This window comes from Passer domesticus, chromosome 18 (genome assembly GCF_036417665.1).
Source record: "Passer domesticus isolate bPasDom1 chromosome 18, bPasDom1.hap1, whole genome shotgun sequence".
NCBI classification, from domain to species: domain Eukaryota; kingdom Metazoa; phylum Chordata; class Aves; order Passeriformes; family Passeridae; genus Passer; species Passer domesticus.
This window is the reverse complement of record NC_087491.1, coordinates 2,768,219-2,785,518: the sequence shown is the minus strand read 5'-3', so window position 1 is coordinate 2,785,518 and position 17,300 is coordinate 2,768,219. Positions and strand designations below refer to the sequence as shown.

General features: G+C 61.0%; 2 protein-coding genes across 3 annotated transcripts; both read right to left on the bottom strand.

Moving 5' to 3' along the window:
- Window positions 1-6: 6 nt before the first annotated feature.
- LOC135283067 (uncharacterized) lies at window positions 7-1,800 on the bottom strand. Its single transcript, XM_064393491.1, has one exon. The coding sequence runs from the start codon at window positions 1,351-1,353 to the stop codon at window positions 391-393; it is 963 nt and encodes a 320-aa protein (XP_064249561.1). The 5' UTR covers window positions 1,354-1,800; the 3' UTR covers window positions 7-390.
- Window positions 1,801-3,346: 1,546 nt separating this feature from the next.
- NDOR1 (NADPH dependent diflavin oxidoreductase 1) lies at window positions 3,347-17,286 on the bottom strand. 2 transcript variants are annotated; one of them, XM_064393470.1, is made up of 15 exons: window positions 17,161-17,286; window positions 16,166-16,300; window positions 15,542-15,619; window positions 15,183-15,280; window positions 14,427-14,525; window positions 13,763-13,864; window positions 13,077-13,283; window positions 12,637-12,758; window positions 11,493-11,713; window positions 11,034-11,141; window positions 10,248-10,362; window positions 9,276-9,422; window positions 8,656-8,774; window positions 6,214-6,308; window positions 3,347-3,548 (listed from the first exon to the last, which is right to left on the bottom strand). In XM_064393470.1, the coding sequence occupies exons 1-15, from the start codon at window positions 17,278-17,280 to the stop codon at window positions 3,404-3,406; spliced, it is 1,911 nt and encodes a 636-aa protein (XP_064249540.1). In that variant the 5' UTR covers window positions 17,281-17,286; the 3' UTR covers window positions 3,347-3,403. The 2 variants fall into 2 exon arrangements, with proteins under 2 accessions (XP_064249540.1, XP_064249541.1); XM_064393471.1 differs by lacking the exon at window positions 16,166-16,300.
- Between the last annotated feature and the right edge of the window lie 14 nt (window positions 17,287-17,300).

Below are 17,300 nucleotides of genomic sequence, written 5' to 3'. Positions count from 1 at the left end.
TTTCAGTCCATGCTGGGGGATCCCAGCCCGTTTGTCCGGGGTGCAGGTGGCACAGTCCGTGGCACAGCCCTGCTCTGCCCGCAGAGCCTCTCTGGCCCGCAGCCCCCAGGCAGGGATGTGCCCATTGCAGGAAGGGCACATCCATCCGCCCCTGGCTGCGGCAGCGATGTCACCTGCGCCGCGGGGCAGGTAATGCCAGCTCCAGGGTGGCCTCCCCTGCTGCCTGCTCCTGCTCCTCCGCTGCCTCACCCGCTCGGGGCTCACGGGCAGTGCCAGGTGTCCCAGGCACCAGGGTCACAGGCCCGCTCCCAGCTGGCACCACGGCCGCGGGCAGAGCCGGAGCTGGGCTCCCTCCCCACGCACGCTCGGCCTGAGGGCACAAAGCCAGCGCTATTTGTCGAGGATGAGGAAGAGAATCACCATCAGGACAATGGGGAGGAAGATGAGGAGCAGGCTGAGCATCTCTGCCGCCAGCAGCAGCGCCAGCAGCAGGAGGTAGCAGCAGCGGCAGCGCCGCTCCAGCCGCGCCAGGGCGCGGATCAGGCAGGGCGGGTACCGCACGCAGGGCAGGCACCCGAACATGCGGCTGGTGTGGAAGCGCACCTGGAAGCGATGCTCGAGGGCGCCCGCCAGGCCCGGGCGCCGGGGCGGCAGCGCAGGGGGCCGGGAGGTGGCCAGGGCTCCGGGGGAGCCGGGCTGGGCGTGCAGCAGGAGCAGCTCCTCTTGCAGCTTGCAGATCTCCCACTCCAGCATGGGCGTCTTCTGGCGGCAGATGGGGCAGCGCACGCGGCCCAGCTCGGCGCCCGTGGCCGTGTCCATGATGGCCCGCAGGCAGGCGCGGCACAGCCCGTGGCTGCAGTTCAGCACGGCCGCCTTGTGCCGCTGCTCGTCGTAGGGCTCCGTGCAGATGGGGCACTCGTCCTCGCTGCCCGCCAGCGCGGGGCACGGCTCCGCTGCCACCGCCGCGCCATCGCCCGATGCCTTCTCTGCCTCGCCGAAGAGGCTCAGGATGGAGCTGTAGACACTTTCGGAGCTGGGCCATGGGCTCTTCCCGCGGGGCAGGACGGGGCCGGTGTCGGCAGCGGGAGGGTCCTGCCCCGCGGGCAGGGAGGCACCGTGGGCAGGCGGCTGCTCATGCCCGGGCAGGAGCGGCTCCCTGGCATCCTCCGTCGGTGGCAGCTCCCAGCATCTCCAGGCAGCAGCAGATGCCTCTCCACAGTGTTGGGACGGCTCCCCGGGGTCCCCCGACCCCACGGTCTCGCTCTCGTCCCGCTGCCCGGCACAGCCTTCCTCAGCGGCTGCCTGCACCGCCGGCGGCCCAGGTTCTGCCTCCTCGCCCGCCGCCGGCTCCATCAGGGGGGCCAGAGCAGCCGCCCCGCTCGCCCCCCGCCCGCCGGCTCCCCTCGGGGCTGGCTGCGGGACGTGGGTGCTGCTCCAGGGCAGGAGACTCCTTCAGCACGGCTGCCCGAAGGGTTTGAAAGCAGCAGCGTCCGCACAGAGTCCCAACATCCCTCCGGGGCGCTTTGGGGAGCCCTCCCAGGCCAGAGGGTCAGGAGCCTCTAACGCCGGGTGCAGCCCCATCACCCCCACCGAGGCCACCCCAAGAGGGGCAGCACCGTGAGCACCCAGCAGCCTTTTCCTCTTCCTCCTCTTCCTCCTCCCCAGCACCAACGCAGTACTGACCCGCCACGGTCCAGAGGAGAGGGCACCGAGCTGGGCGCTGCCCGCCGTGCCAGGAGGGTGCAGGCGTGGCGGGCACCCGTGCAGGCAGCTGGGCCAGGCAGGGCTGGGGCCGAGCCTGGCTGTAACCAGTCTGGTTTGTCAGCTTCTGGAAGCGGCTCAAATGCAGGGAGCCCGGGGCAGGCAGCCATGCCTGCGCCAATCAGCTCCTGCCGGGGCTGGGGAGGAGCTGGGCCCACGGCCGCCTCTTCTCCTTGCCCAGCACAAGTGGAGTCGCCTCTGTGGCCAGTGCTGCCCACACCACTGTCCCTGGGGCACGGCAGCATGGCCCTGTGCTCCTCCAGTGCAGCCTCCCAACATGGCCCTGTGCTCCACCAGTGCAGTCCCCTGGCTCAGACCCCAGGACAGCCCCAGCACTGCCCCAGGACAGCCCCAGCACGGACCCTGCACTGCCCCTGCACTGCCCCAGCACAGCCCCAGGACAGTTCCCAGAACAGGCCCTGTGCTGCCCCAGTCCAACTCCCTGTCCCCCACGCTGGTCCCTCCCTGTGCAGGGCCACCTCTCCTTGTTATGTTCCACAAGCAGCTTGCAGGGCCTGGAAGTTTCCTTCCAGGTTTCCCACTGGGACAGTGCCCCCGATGAGGGGATGGTGGCAGCAGGGTGATGACTGCCAGGCAGCAGCACTGCAGTGGCCCCTGTCCCTGGCATATGGGGACACAGCCCAGCCAGGGTCTGCAAGTGCAAGAGCTGCTCAGAGCAAAGCAGTGGGGTGGGGAGTCCCCAAATGACCCTGTTCCCCCTCACTGTGGTACCACAGCTCGAGCAGTGCCCCAGGCACTGCTTGCCCCTGCAGGACCCCATGACTCGGCCATGGGAGGGTGGCTGGGTCACAGGCATGGCGTGGCACAGCTGTCCCTTCCTGTCCCAGCCTGCTCCCAGGGAATGTCCCTGCTGATTCATGCCCTGGTCCTAATTGCTATTTACGCAGTGGCACCCACTTCCCTGAACTGGGGGAGGAAGGTGCTGGCACTGGTCCCACTGGGGCACGGGCAGGGCCAGGAGGGTGCACAGCCTCGAGGCTGCAGGGAAAGGGCTGGAAGCAGCTCCCAGGATGGGGTGGAGGAGAGATGCAGCTGAGCAGGCACTCAGGGAAAGAGATAACTCAGCAGGAACTTGGAGCTCAGACCTCAGCAGGCTCAGGCTGATGAAGTGTCAGCAGAGACAGAGGCGTCGAGGCTTCCTCCTGTGCCTGTCCCTGCTGGCCTTGGCCCCTGGAACCAAGGGGAACAGGTCTGTCCAGGCAGCCTCCTCCTGCAGCAAACGCTGCTGAGTAATGCTGGGGTGGAGAGACTCCCATGCAATACTTCCCTTCCTCTGGCTCTGCCACAAACAGTGGCCACTGCCCCTTCCACAGTTCCAGCAACACCCTTGGGTGCCACCCGCCCCACACAGGGACCCCCAGGGCTGGGGCATGTGGGGCAGATCACTCCCACACCAAAGCCAACCAGCAGAACCCCCAGAAGACCTCTGGCCCCTGCTCTGGTGGGGTGTGGGCACAGGGAGCCCAAGCCCCCAGGAGATGGGGTCCCCTCAGTGCCATGGCCCTGCAGCTGTCAGGGAGGGGCTGGTTGGGTAAATCCACCCCAGAAAGATGCCAGAGGCAGATCCCTTTGCTGGCTCCTTTATTCAGGCAGTCTGGGGAGGGGAGGCAGGGAGCCAGGCTCATGACCAGGTTTCAGACTGGAAGCGCCGGGACCGTTCCAGGGCTCTTAAATGCTCCTCTGCTTCCGAGGGGGACAGGCCACCCTCCAGCTGCAACACCGACTGCAGGGCCTCGGCCACTGCTGCTGGCATCTCCTTGGCATTCCTGGGGAGAGAGCAGGACACAATGGAGGTCAAGGAGGAACACGGAGGGCAGAGCAGCAGCCCCAGTGCTCCAGGATCAGGAATCAGCAGTCCCTGTAGCCAAGCCCACCACAGGACAGTGGGAACCTGCCTTGTACTGCCACAGGCTGCCTGGCACAGGGTAAATGACAAGCCTGAGAGGCAGCTCCTAGCATTCCCTCAAGAGCAGAGCCATTACCCACAGGGATCCTCAGCACAGGTGTGTGAAGGCAAAGCCACAGCCATGGGCTGCAGACCCCAGGGAAGGAGCATCACAGGTCAAGAGCCCAAACACCAGCCCCACACAGCTGCATTTGCCAGCATCCTCATTAGAGAGACACAGGCAACATGCACGGGTTGGAATTTATCAGCAGCAGGGCAGGAACCTGTCCTTTCATCTCTGGAATCACTCAATGTCAAACATGTCTGATCCTCAGCTGGGCAGGAGCAGCCGCTCCCATCCTGCTGCTGCCTGCTCTCAAGAAATGCAGAATGATTGGTTTGATAGTGACATTTGGAACCAAAGCCAGTTCAAACCTCAGAGAAATGCTGGAGAAAACATCAAGCCCCTATGTAGAAAATACCCAAAGAGAAATAAGCGCTTTCAAGCACAATTATTTCTTATGGGAAATCAGAAATTCTGACTTTTTTTTCCTGGAGAGAATTTCATTTGATGAACTGCCTGTGCGACAAAAAAAACATCTAATAAAAAATTTCCCAGCCTGCTCCAATTGGCACGAGCATCTGGCAACGTCCTTGCTGTTTCCCAAGAACAAGGCAGAATTCTGACTTGCGTTTGAAGCTGATTAACATCCCAAAATACCCAGAAAGGAGGTCTTCTTTTTTTGGAAGAGTCGCATTGTTTCTGAGTCAGGCACTGATATGCAAGTACGAGATAATGGAGCTGGGCTTTGTGATGGAAAACATGTCAATTAGCTATTTTTTTTTCAAAGAAATAGACATTTTCAACATTTTTGCCCCTGAGTGAGACAAGCTAGAAACAATCATAGAGCAGATGCAGCCCTGGCTGTCCAGAGCCCACCTGGCCCAGGAAAGGAAGGCAGACACAAGTGTCCCATGGGCCAGGGCTGCTGCTCAGGGTCACACAGCTCAGGATGCACTTCCCCCAGCTTCCTCCCCGTCTGGCTGAGACTGTGAATCTGGGGGGAAAACAGGATCACCCACCTGCACTTTCCTGCCTGGCACCTCACTGACAGTTCAGTCTGTGGGCTGGGGAGGGGCATGGTGATCCTGGAAGCCTTTCTACAGGGTTTGGGCTGTTCAGGAAAGGAGGAACAGTGTCCTCTGTAATCAGCACAATGTCACTTGTACAGGAATCCCAAGGCTCTGGGATCCCACGTGCCTGATGGGGGCTCAGGGACACCCCATGCCAGGGACAAAGCCCCCAACAAGAGGAGTCTCAGAGCAATCCTGATGTCCAAAATACCATCCTCATGACCACACAAAATCTGCGTTGGGGACAGCTGTGCAAGCCCTGCTCTTTCCAAGAAATGGATCACCTTTGGGGATCTCCATCAGCACCAAAAAGTAGGAAAGAGAATGGAAGGAGAGAATAAAGCCATGACCCAACACCTCAATAGTCTCAGCATTTGGGCTGTGGGTGGAGGCACAACCCCAAGTCCCAAGTGCTCCAAACCCCAGACCCAAGGACAAGAATGCCCAGTTTGGGGAGAGGCTTCAGGAAGCCCCGTGCTGCAGTGTGAAGGATGGAGTGGGGTGGCCTGGCCTCCACTGCCTGGGAAGTAAACACCAGTCTCTTTCTCCCAGGAATGCAGCGAGGCCAGTCCTGCCTGCGAGGCACCTGGGCAGCTCTGGCTCTCCTGAAGGACAGGCAGGAAAGCACCTCCTGCAATCGCTGCCCATGGCGACAGCCGGGCCCAGGCCTGCACTGCCCAGGTCACAGGGGGCACAACAAGAGCCATGGGCGGGCTCTGCCCAGCTCCAGCAGCCCAGAGCCTTTCCCAAGCCTCCCCCTGGGCATGGAGAGCAGCCTCTCCCTGCAGTGCAGGCAGGCCAAGGGCTCTGCCAAGGACACGGGCACGGAGCTGAGAGCAGAGCTGCCAACGGCCTGACCTCACAGGGCAGACCCACCTGCTGGCCAGCAGCTCCAGATGTGCAACCAGCCCCAGACAAGCACCTGGAGAGGGACTGTGCTGTGCAAGGAGACTGGCTGTGCTGCAACAGGGTTGGTCTCTGCCCAGGAGGCAGCTTGGGATGCAAAGAGCCACAGAATGTGCCAAGGTTCCCAAAGCTGCTCCTGAGCCCCAGCACTGCTGGGGAGCCTGCCCACAAAAGAGGCCACAAGTGCCACAGAATCCTTTTCTCCAGTTTCATCAAGCACTGCTGGAGGAGAGGGCTGTGCAGGGGCCAGGCCTCTCCTGTGTGTGGATGTGCTGTGGGCCAGGCCTGGGCAGGGAGAGGGTTGGGCAGGTGGTATTAGCTGCAGAATCTTTACCAGTTTCAGCTGTGCCCCTCCTAAGGCAAGCATGGGGGAGGTGACAAACGTCCCACTCAGAGCAGGACATACAGAGAGGAGGATTGAGCCAAGGAAATTCCTCCAGGTGGGTGAAGAAGCAGAGATGTGCAGCCCTGCTCCCCCAAGCCCTGCACAGAGACCTCTCACTCACCCAGCCAGATAGATATGAACATTCTCACTGCTCAGCAGCTCCCACAGCAGCTTCGCGTTCTCCCGGATGCGGTGCTGGACATAAACCTTCTCATCCTGCAGGGAAAAGGCACTGAGCCCACCAGCTCTGGAGCAGCCCCAGCTCCTGCTCTCAGGACTGTCCTCAGGGACTGTTTCCAGGAGCTCAGGACAGCACAGCCCCCTGGAACTGGAGGCACTGGGAGAAGCAGTTGGATCATTGACCAGTGTGGGGAACAGGAATCCCACAGCTGATGTCTGCACTGGGATGGGCTGGTGGGAAATGGGTGCAGCAGCAGGAGCTTCAGTGGGGAACACTGGGCCCCAAGCAGCCCCCCAAATCCTTTGGGTGTCCACTGGTCAGGGCCATGACCTGGAGAGGCCCTGTGAGGGCTTTTCTCCTGCCCTCTTCTCTCTTCTCCCAGCCTAGACAGAGGAGGCTCTGTGGCCCTTCTGTGCCAAGTCTGCTATAGGACAGAGACCCTTCCCTGCACCCGTGATTGCTGGAGACCTGAAACACCTTGGAAGGGCAGAAAGCTTGGAGGGACAGCCTCAGTCCCAGTCCCTGCCCCTCCACTGTGCTTAGGGACTGGATGAGGACTGGCTCTGGGCACACTACAGCCCAGTCAAGGACAGTTCCCAAAGGGTTAATCCACAAGACTTCAAGAATCCAAGCAACTGCCTACAGCCCTGGCTCCTGCCCAAGAGAACACCACTGCCAACGTGTCTGAACGCACTGCTGGCCCAGAGGGCTCCCGTGACAAAGGTGACACTGTGATGAAGGCCAGCCCTGTGCTGGGCGTCCCCCCACGCCCCACTGCACAGTGGTGAGCTGGGCCATGGGCACAGCCTCCTCCCCACGCCCCCCTCTCCAAAGGCACCACAGCTCTCGCTGAGGCTCAGGTGCTGCAGGCTGGAGATGGGTGTGGGAACAGCCCATAGCAGCTCGAGCAGGCTGTCACAGGAGCTGGACACTGTGGGTCCCACTGGCTGACGGCCCTGGAGTGCCAGCTCGGCCTGGGCACAGCTCTGATGGGCAGTGCCCTCAGCAGCACCAGCACAGCCAGCCTCAGCTTCACCAACAGTAACAAGCTCAGTGCTGCCAGAGGCCCCGCCTGCCTCTGGGCTCCGAGGGGATCATCACTGGGGGCAAGCAGAGCCCCCAGTGACAAACTGGGGTCACGATGTCTCAGGGCATCCACGCTCGACCACGACCAGTCTGCACTGCGGGGGGATGTGCTGGGACAGGGGGCACCTGCAAAGGGACTTTAGAGAGAAGAGCAAAACTTGGCTCAGCTATGGAGCATCCCAGCCCTCACCTGGGTCTTTGACAACAAACTTTGTGATGAGTTAAAGGCTGTGATATCCCCTGAAACCAAAGGCACAATGAGCCCAATGTGGCTCATCCCACCTGGCTGTGCTCCCACTCTGCCTTGGGGGCAGAGGGCTCTGGTGACAAATGGCTTTGGCCTGTGGAGCAGGAGACAGGGGACACTCCAATGGAAGTCCCATCCCTCCACATTCAGCAAGAGCAGAAGGTGGCTCTGGCTGCTCTCCAGATTCAGAGAGCAGTAGGTGCCCCTTCACTGGTCATTCAACACCCCTCTGCAGTGTGCTCCTGTTCACCACAGACTTGGAAAGCCTTCACAGAAGCACCCAGCTCCTGCCTTACAAGTGAATGGATAAAAGACAGTGAATTCATGTCAACACATGCACACAGCCAGGAGAAAGGGCTGGGGCTGGTGCAGCTGAGCTACTGTGAGATTGCCATTCCTTTTTTATCACATCTCTGTTCCAAAGCCAGGCTGAGCTCTCGGTGCCATCAAGGGACAGAGGAAGGCAGTGAAACAGATCCCCAGCTCAGGGAGCCTCTCTGGCAGCACTGCAGCCCCACGGGGGGATGAGGGCTGCCCACCAGAGACACTGCCTGGGAAAGCAGGAAGCAAACTGAGGGGCTGAGTTGTGGGTGTGCTCATACCCATGGGGAGCTTTTCTCCATATATCTGGGACTCAGAGAGAGCTGGCACAGAGGCCAAGCTCCTCAGCTTCAGCCAGGCCTCAGAGGGACACCATGAAGAGGGGTACTTAACCAAGAAGTTATTGCCTGATGACCCTCAGAGAGCCTGGGAGCCTTTTATCACTCACGTGGTCCAGCCAAACAAAGCTGGTTAATGCCTTATCTGTCCTGCTGTTCTCCAGCTTTGTCCCAGCAACCTTTCCAGCTCAACTTAGCCAGACACGTCTCTGCAGGGCAGGAGGGGATCTCAGCCAGCCTGAGGTGTGTGGGGAAGGAGGTGCATGCTGTGCCACCTCAGCAAATCATTGTAGATCGTGCCAACAGGTACAGGGGACAGACACCCTGGCAGAGTCCCATCAGTGCTGCCTGAGATGGTCTTGTGCCCACCCTCCTCTTCTGGGCACTAACCTGGTCCCTGGAGAAGGCTGTGAAGAGTGTCAGGAAGCCCTTTGCCACCAGCTCTTCCCACTCCGCCTGGCAGTAGAAGTCCTTGGACTGGTGTCGGCAGCCGAAGAAGAGGCAGTTCCCTGCAGGAGCAGAGCACCAGGGCTGTGCTGGGAGCACCAGTGCTGGGCATTGCTGGTGCCACCTGCCTGACAGCCCTGGCCTGCAGAGCCATGAGCATGAAGTGAGCAGGACGTCAAGTGACCTGCGGCAACCAGAGGCCCTCGTCTGCTGATGTCCTCCAGGGCTGCCTGTTCCCTGAGCCAAGGCAATGAGGATGGGACAAGCTGCAGCAGCAGCTGAGCTCAGTAACCCATGCTCACTCTCAGAGAGCCAAGAAAGAGCCTCTGCAGAGCCTGACCCAACCCAAGGAGCTGCCCTGCAGCATGGCCTGTGAATAACCACACAGGCTGCACACAGCAGGCTCTGGGCCTCACCTGCCCCAGAGCTCAGCCTGCTTCTGCTCAACAAACAAAGCCTGACCTGGTGGAACCCTCACGAGCCCCCGGTCCATCCTTCCATCTGCTGACACAGACCTGGCCGTGCAAGGGTCACCCTGAGTGCCTCCCAGGACCATCCCTCACCTCTACACCCCAGTGCCACCCGCTCCTGTATCGCTGCTCGGAAGGGTGCCACCCCTGTGCCAGGGCCAATCATGATCACAGGCGTGGCAGGGTCAGCTGGGAACTTCATTCCTCCTTTCTTCACCCACAGAGGCACCCGGACATCACCTGTGAAACAGAGAGACTGACAAGCATCACTCCAGCACCAGTGCCCTGTGCCTGCCTGCAGAGGGTGAGTGGGCACCCAGCTGTTCCAGGGTGCTCCAAAGACACAGACAGACCTGGCTCATCACCCCCTGGCCCTGAGGGCACACTGTGTGTGTGAAAAGCCCTTCAGCTGTCTCAGCACTGCCTCTGCAAGAAGCTGAGTGAAGCCCAGAGCAAGACAAGATTCCCTCAGCACACTGGCTGCAGGACAGCCTCTCCTCACACAGCCTGTGCCAGGGAACACAGCAGTGGAGGCAAGCAGAGATCCCAGCCTGACTGGACATAAGAGAGGCCCCAGGGCTGCCAGAGCATTTGGACAAGGTTCTCAGGGATGCACAGGGTGGGATTTGGGGTGTCTGTGCAGGGCCAGGGGTGCAACTTGATGATCTTTATAGGTCCCTTCCAATTCAGCTTCTTCTGTGATTCTGTGGAAGAAGGGACCAGCCTTCCCAGAGCTGTGCCTATGGGACTGGAGGTGGCCAGCAGTCAGAGTGCCACCAGCTCCAGGACACCAGGAGCAGCCTACAGTGAGTCAGGTCAAGCAGCTGGGAGAAATCTGGGAGGTCAGGGTAAGCTGGAGAGGCACACCGTGCTCTGATGAGGATGGGGCAGTGAGGAAGGACAGCAAGACCATCCTGCCAAGCCAGTGGCTCCCCATGGAGCTGGTGCTCCAGCCAGGCAGCTCCTGCACAGGCCAGCACCCACACAGCTCCATCACAGGCCCAAGGGATGAACACTGGGTGCTGTGGGAAGCGCTCAGGATTCTCACAGAGTCCAAGCACTTACCCTGCTCTGGGTTGAGAGAAGCCAGCCAGGTGGAGCAGAGCCCACGGCGGGGTTTGGTGAGCCGTGTCTTGTACCGCACCACGGCCACGAGGATCTGAATCCGCTCGGGATGGGCCTGTGTCACACAGAGCCATGAGCACACACCCTGCACAGCTCCTCATGGAGAGGGCACCTCCCTCCTCCAGGGACAGAGCCTGTGCCCAGCTCCCACCTCCCAGGCTGCCTGCAACACCCATCCTAGTCTGGCACAGCCACTTACAATGGAGCACACCTTTGCTCAAAACCTTTCCAGCGGGGAAGGGGGTTTTCCTGGAGAGCCACTGCTACAGGAATGCTCTGCACAGCTGGCAACAGTGATGGTGACTGTCCAGCCCAAGAGGCTCCCGTGGCTGACAAATCCAGCCATGCACGGGCTGAGTCTGCAGGCAGCCGGGCCGGTCCCACTGCCACCTCCTGGCAGGAGCAGGGAGCAGCACTCCCCCGTGCCCAGCTCCCGGGACACTCCGGTGGCACCACATCCCACTGCTCCCAGGGACAGCGACACCAGACCTCTGAGGGTGCTGGGACAGTCCTGGCCCTTGCAGGGCTGCAGGAGAGCAAGTCTCCTAATCTGAAGGCGGACCTAGCCCTCAAGTTTGCATGCAGCACATCAGGCTGTTGCAGGCTCAGTGCAGAGCGGGGATTTGGGCGGGCTCTGGAGGGGACATCTGCACCAACAGTCAGTGCAGGCCCTGCCAGACCCTCTGTTCAGACTCTGAAATGAAGCCAGAAGGGCTGAGCTCTCACCATCAGGGAGGAGGCGATGGAGAAGGCACGGGGTCGGATGCGAGGGATGAGGTCGAGCAGGTAATCAGCTGGGATGGCACACGTGGTGTGAGGGAAATCCCACAGGACCTGCAAAGCCAAGAGGGTGAGGCCTGCTGACCCCAGAAGGCAGCCTGCCTGCCCTCAGGGTGCCAGAGGCTGTCCCACATAGCTGTGCCACCAAAGGCACCACACGGGGCACCTCTGAGCACTAGCCACCCTGTCCCATTGCCCTGTGTCCCCCAGAGCAGCACAGAGCCCACCCAGGAGCCCACAAGGATCTAGAGCTGTCTTAACCACCAGTGGAAATCCATGGAGACTTCAGAAAGTGGGTGAAGTGAATTAAAACTCCTCAGCCAAGAAATCATGGCTGGTCGTGTCCTGGGTGCCTTCAGCCCCAGCACAGCCCTGAGGGGCAGCTCTGCCCTGCTCCAGCCCCACCTCCAGCGTGGTCCTGCGGGGCCGGTTGCAGTAGCTGTACAGCTCCTCCTGGCCCTGTGCCGAGCTGAACTCCTGCAGCTTCTCCCGCTCCAGCTCATTTGGGGAGAAGGATGCCAGGAGCTCGAAGAAGGAGCGCCGTGGCACACAGGAGATGTCCAGGTAGTGTGTCACCAGGTACTGGATGGTGCAGGGCTGTGGCAGGAGGGGAGGGAGGGATGTGCCTGCAAGGCAAGGCAGCGGGGACAGCTCAGGGGACTGCGGGGACTGCCTGCCTGCTGTCCCCAGAGCAGGGCAGCCCTGCTGCCTGCGCACCCACGTGCTACTGGAGCCAACTCCACCCATCCCTGCTCCCACCGCGGGCCTCCAGTCCCTGCTCTCCCCAGTTTGCTGTTCAAGCCCACAAGTTTGCAACAGAGGAAGTCTGCGGTGTTCAGCCGTCCCTCACTGGCAGGTGCTTTGGGATAATGCCTTATCCACATGACTCCCACCCTGCCTGCACACAATGCAGAGGAAATAACCAGCAATGTCACATGTCAGGCCTGTCCGTGTCTCCCACGTCTCTCCCAAGGGTGTGAGGAACAGCCTGAATTTCTTTTGGATTTGTCTGCCAGGCTAAAATTTGAGCATGGACAGACACAGGGAAGTTGGAGGAGGAATGGGCACTCAGGAGCCAGGAGAAAAACACTCCCTGTTCCACGCAGGCACCAAGAGCTCTGGGGGGCCTCCAAGGGGTTCCTTTGGCTGCTTGTGCTGGTTTATGGCTGCAGGAGAAACTCAGGAGGTCCCTGGAGCACAGGCAGAGTGGGGAGACCTGCACCCCCCATGCAATGAAGCACAAGATTCCCAGTTTGGGCCTGGGGCTGAGGAGGCTGCAGGACCCTCCCCAGTCTGGGGGAGGGTCCTGCTGGGGCTGCCAAGGCACAGGGCTCAGGTGGAGCCTGGCACTGCTGGATTCCTCCAGTCACACTGGCCCTGCACAGGATACACACAGAGCAGTGGAGGGAAGGACAGGCAGGTGTCCTGTGTCCATCCAGCACTCCCAACTAGGTCTACAGCAAAGGAAGAGCAGAGCTCCAGGCTGGGCCAGAGCTCAGGGGATGCCCTGTCTCAGCAGGACGGGGAAGGAGCAGCAGGCAGGACCTACCAGGCTCCGTGGGCTCCAGCACAAAGCGTCTGTGTGGCTCCAGGCGCAGCAGCTGGCAGAACTGCTGCACATCTTCAGGGCAGTTCTGGGGCTGGATCATCACCACGTCCCCCGCACTGAACCTGGGGATGCAGGGGGAGCTGCCAAGCACAGCCACGGGGCAGAGCCACAGGCACAGCACGGCCACCCCGACCAGCACCCACTCCAGGGGAGGCAAATTCCAAGTGCCACCAACTGCTCTGACAGGCAAAGGGAGCTGGCCCATGGGCAGGACCCCCACTCCATGGATGGGGACTCGCAGTAGGGACCATGACCACAAGACTGCAGCCTCAGACATCAGTGAGGAAAGGTGACAGAAGAGGAGTGACAGAAGAGGAGGGCAGGCTCCAGGACACCTGGTCCCACATGACTGAGCTAGGGGGGATCAGGAAAATGCTCACGTGATCCCTGAGCCCGCGATGTCAAACTCGAGGAGCCGGACATCCTGGAAGTGGGACGGTGCCGTGACCCTCTGGTTGAACACCACGCGGGCAGCGAAGGGGTGCAGCTCACAGGGAGCAGCCTGGGGGGCTGCTGGCTGGAGCAGGTCACTCTCGGGGTGTGGGGAGTCCTCGGGCAGGTAGTGCAGGGTGTATTTGGGGGGCAGGCTGTGGGGAGGAGAGCAATGCAATGCAGCAGGGTTACCTCCATGCCACAGCTCCTCTGCAAGATGAGAGACAGGGAGAGGCCTGGAGTGTCCCACTGTACCACCAGCCATTATCCCCATCCCCTGGAGCTGGCCTGTGTAAGGAGATCACCAAGAGGAGATCCCAAAGGCTCCAGAGCATGCAAGGGGAGGCTGGCTGGGCACACACACTCTGCCAGGGCCAGAGACACATCAGGACAGCAGGATGGGCAGAACCTGGCTGGGGCAGCTATCACACGCCCAAGGGGAAAAGGGGACACCCATCCAGAGAGAGATGGGCCATCTGTGACCAAAGCACAAGGGACACTGGGGACACCAGAAGCTGTGTGGGGAGTGTTCCTGCTCCAAGCAGAGCACATCTCCACTCTGGAGAACAGCCAAGGAAGCAGAGCCTTTCACCCCAGCCAGCCCCAGCAGTCCCTGCTCACCCCCTGCACTCACCGCACGTCGGGACTGATGATCTCAAAGCCAGGAGGGAGAGGATACAAGGCAAGGATCTTGTCCCACAAAGCCATGAGCCAGGGGTCAACCACTGCATCTGGCCTGCAAGTGGGAAATTGAGGCTGCAGCTACATCATCCCTTCAGGGTTGAGCCCTGCTACCCCTGCACATGCCCAACAACCATTCCCAATCACCCCAGGCCATTCCCTTCCAATTTCAGGTCTGGGAAGAAACATATCTCACAAACTCTACACATTCAGTCACTCTCCAGGGCCCAACCATTGACACTTGGACAGGATCTCCAGCCCCTGAGCAGCACTGAGTCCCTGGGGTCACTGTGTCCCTGAGCCATCCCCAGCCTTTGCCTCGTGCCAGGCGAGCACAGCTGAGAATGCTGCAATGCCTGCAGGCACAGGGCTGTGTGACAGAGCCATGCCCTGCTCTGAACAGGGCTGGGGATGAGCCAGGGGTCATGGCCATGTTCTGGAGGTCATAGGACACCCTGGAGAAGCAGGTGGCCCAGGTCCTGGCACAGGAGGGTAGTGAGCAGAGATCAGCACATTCCCAGAGAGCTGCAGGAGCAGCCCCAGCCCTGCCACCAGCCCCAGGACAGAGCTGCAGGGCACCCCGGGGCCCCCCTGCCACCCCTCCTCTGGGCTCTTACCCCAGGTCATGCTGGTCATCCCCCAAGGCCACGGGCAGCAGCGGGTTGCCCCCGAGCTGGAGCAGCCGTTTGTGCAGCTTCTTTGCAATGAAATTAAACCTGAGTAGAGAACAACACAGGGCAGGGCTGTTCCAGCAGCACAGCAGGCACTGCCACAGCACCCGCACACACTGCCAGGGCCACCAGAGCAGCACACAGGCACAGCCAGTACTGTGAGCTGGCCCATGCCCTGCCCAGCCTGTGCCAGTTTACAGAACCAGCTAGGTGCCACTTGCTGGCCCTCACAGGCTGTGCTCAGCCCCAAGATGGGACAAGGGGAACATTTCCTTCCCCCCAGCACCTCACTGCCCCACAGAGCTCAGGCACACCCATCCCTCCCACTAGAGCTCTTTGAGGCACACAGGAACAATCTTCTGGGCGAAACCTGGGACCAACATGGCTGGCTGCCACCTCTGTTTGATGTCTCCTGTTGCCTTGGCCCATAGCTGTGATAAAAGACTGACATATGATGTCTGACCCACTGCAGCAAAGCATCCTTGGTGAGGCTGGGAGGAAAGAAAAGGGCAGAAGCCTAATTCCTGGGGGTGAGGAGGGACACAGTAGGGCAAGCATTTTTAAGGCTGGGGGGAGTTGCATTTTGCTTGAGCTGCTGCTCCAGAATCAGACTCTGTCTCCCCTTACTCCCCCAGCTCTCCAGCCACTCTGCTCTCTACTGCAGTCAGAGCTGTGAGGAAGAGCTGCCCAGGGGCTGCTTACTTGGGGTAGGAGGAGTCCCCGAGGCCCAGCACGGCGTAGTCCAGGTGGCACAGGGAGTTGGCAGGGAGGCTCTTCCGGAACAGGAACCGCCAGAACATCTGGGACAGACACATGCAGCCAGTCCTGCTGCTGCCAGGCACCCCCCTGCCTGCCTGTGCCTGCATCCCTGCTCACCCCCATCTGCATGCCAGCAGTGGGGAGCACAGCTTTCTGCAGAAGTGCCCCTGCTCCTGTTCCCTGGGATGTGACTGATGCTGCTGCAAAGCTCCCCCAGCAAGAGCAACCCCTGCTGGAGCTGCTTCAGGAGAGAGAGCTCTGCAGCAGGCACATGAAAGCAACAGGACAGGAGCACGTCCTACCTTCATGTTGTCAGGTGGGTCTCCCTGGCCAGTGGTTGCACACACAAACACCACCAAGGGCTCATGGATGAGGTTGGCCTGTGGGTACAAACATGGAACAGTCAGGTCAAGCTCCAAACTGCTCTGGAGCCAGGCTGGGACAGCTGGGGTGTTCAGCCTGGGGAAGAGAAGGCTCCAGGGAGAGCTCAGAGCCTCTTCCAAGGCCTAAAGGGGCTCCAGGAGAGATGGAGAGGGACTGGGGACAAGGGATGGAGAGACAAGACAAGGGGGAATGTCCATAAGCTGAAGGAGGGCAGGTTTAGGTCAGATATTAGGAAGAAATTCTTCCCTGTGAGGGTGATGAGGTTCTGGCACAGGTTACCCAGAGAAACTGTGGGTGCCCCTGGATCCCTGGAAGTATCCAGGGCCAGGTTGGACAGGGCTTGGAGCAACCAGCACCAAGAGTGTTTGGAGAACGCTCTCAGGGACAGGGTGGGACTGCTGGGGTGTCCTGGGCATGGCCAGGAGCTGACTGGATTATCCCGATGGGTTGCTTCCAGCTCAGCTTGTGCCATGGTTCCGTGGTCCTGCGGGAGGTGCCCGGGGGGCTGGAGCAGAGCAGGCTGCCCCGTGCCCCCCACTCACCAGGTCACAGCTGTCCAGGGCCTCCACGCGGCACCGCAAGCGCCGCCGCCGCGCCTCCCTGCCCACCCTCTCCGCCGCGTCCTGAGCCGTGCCAGTCTGGCTGCCAAAGAGCACCAGGAGTCCCCGTTCTGCCATCTGCAGGACACAACAGCAAGGAAGTCACCCGAGGGAAGGGACAGGAGGGGAGGCAGGGCTGGGGCTGCCCTGGCTGAGCAGCACTGGCCCCCAGGGGCTGACAGAGCACCCTGCCAGCACAGGGATGGACAGCTGGCATTCAGCACAGGCAGTCCAGGCTCTCTGCGCAGCACTGAGGGAGTGATCCCCTGTCCCAGCCCAAGAATAAGCAGGGACACTGCTGTGCCCTCAGCAGCACAGGGTGAGCGCAGCCCTGGGTGTTCCCCAGTCCTGGTGTAACCTTCCTGTGTGCCTGGGAATGCTGCCTCAGCTGCGGGGGCTGGGGCAGAGCCTGGAGCCTCAGCGACACACACACGTGAGACCCCACAGTCAGACTGACAGAGCAAGGGCCAGCCTGGGAGCTGTCCGAGCTGCAAACAGCTGCCACACCGTGTGCCCACGGAATAATAAATTAAGTCATAATAATAAAAAATAAAATCACAGAATCCCAGAGTGGTTTGGGTTGGAAGGGACCTTAAAACCCATCCCATTCCACCCCTGCCATGGACAGGGACACCTCCCACTGTCCCGTCCAGCCTGGCCTTGGGCACTGCCAGGGATCCAGGGGCAGCCACAGCTGCTCTGGGCACCCTGTGCCAGGGCCTGCCCACCCTCCCAGGGAACAATTCCTAATTCCCAATATTCCATCCATCCCTGCCCTCTGGCAGTGGGAGCCATTCCCTGTGTCCTGTCCCTCCATCCTTGTCCCCAGTCCCTCTCCAGCTCTCCCGGAGCCCCCCCATGCCCTGGCAGGGGCTCCCGGGCATTCTCCTCGGCAGGTCAGCACCCCGGGCCCGGCCCGGCCGCTCTGCGGGACTCACCATGGACTGGCCCCATGCCGGCTCTGACGTCACCACTGCGCGACGGCTCCCGCTGACGTCATCATTGAGGGTGAGCCGCCGGGACTCCCCGCTCATCGTCTCCCCGCCTGCTGACGTCATCCGTCCACCGCCTCTCACCG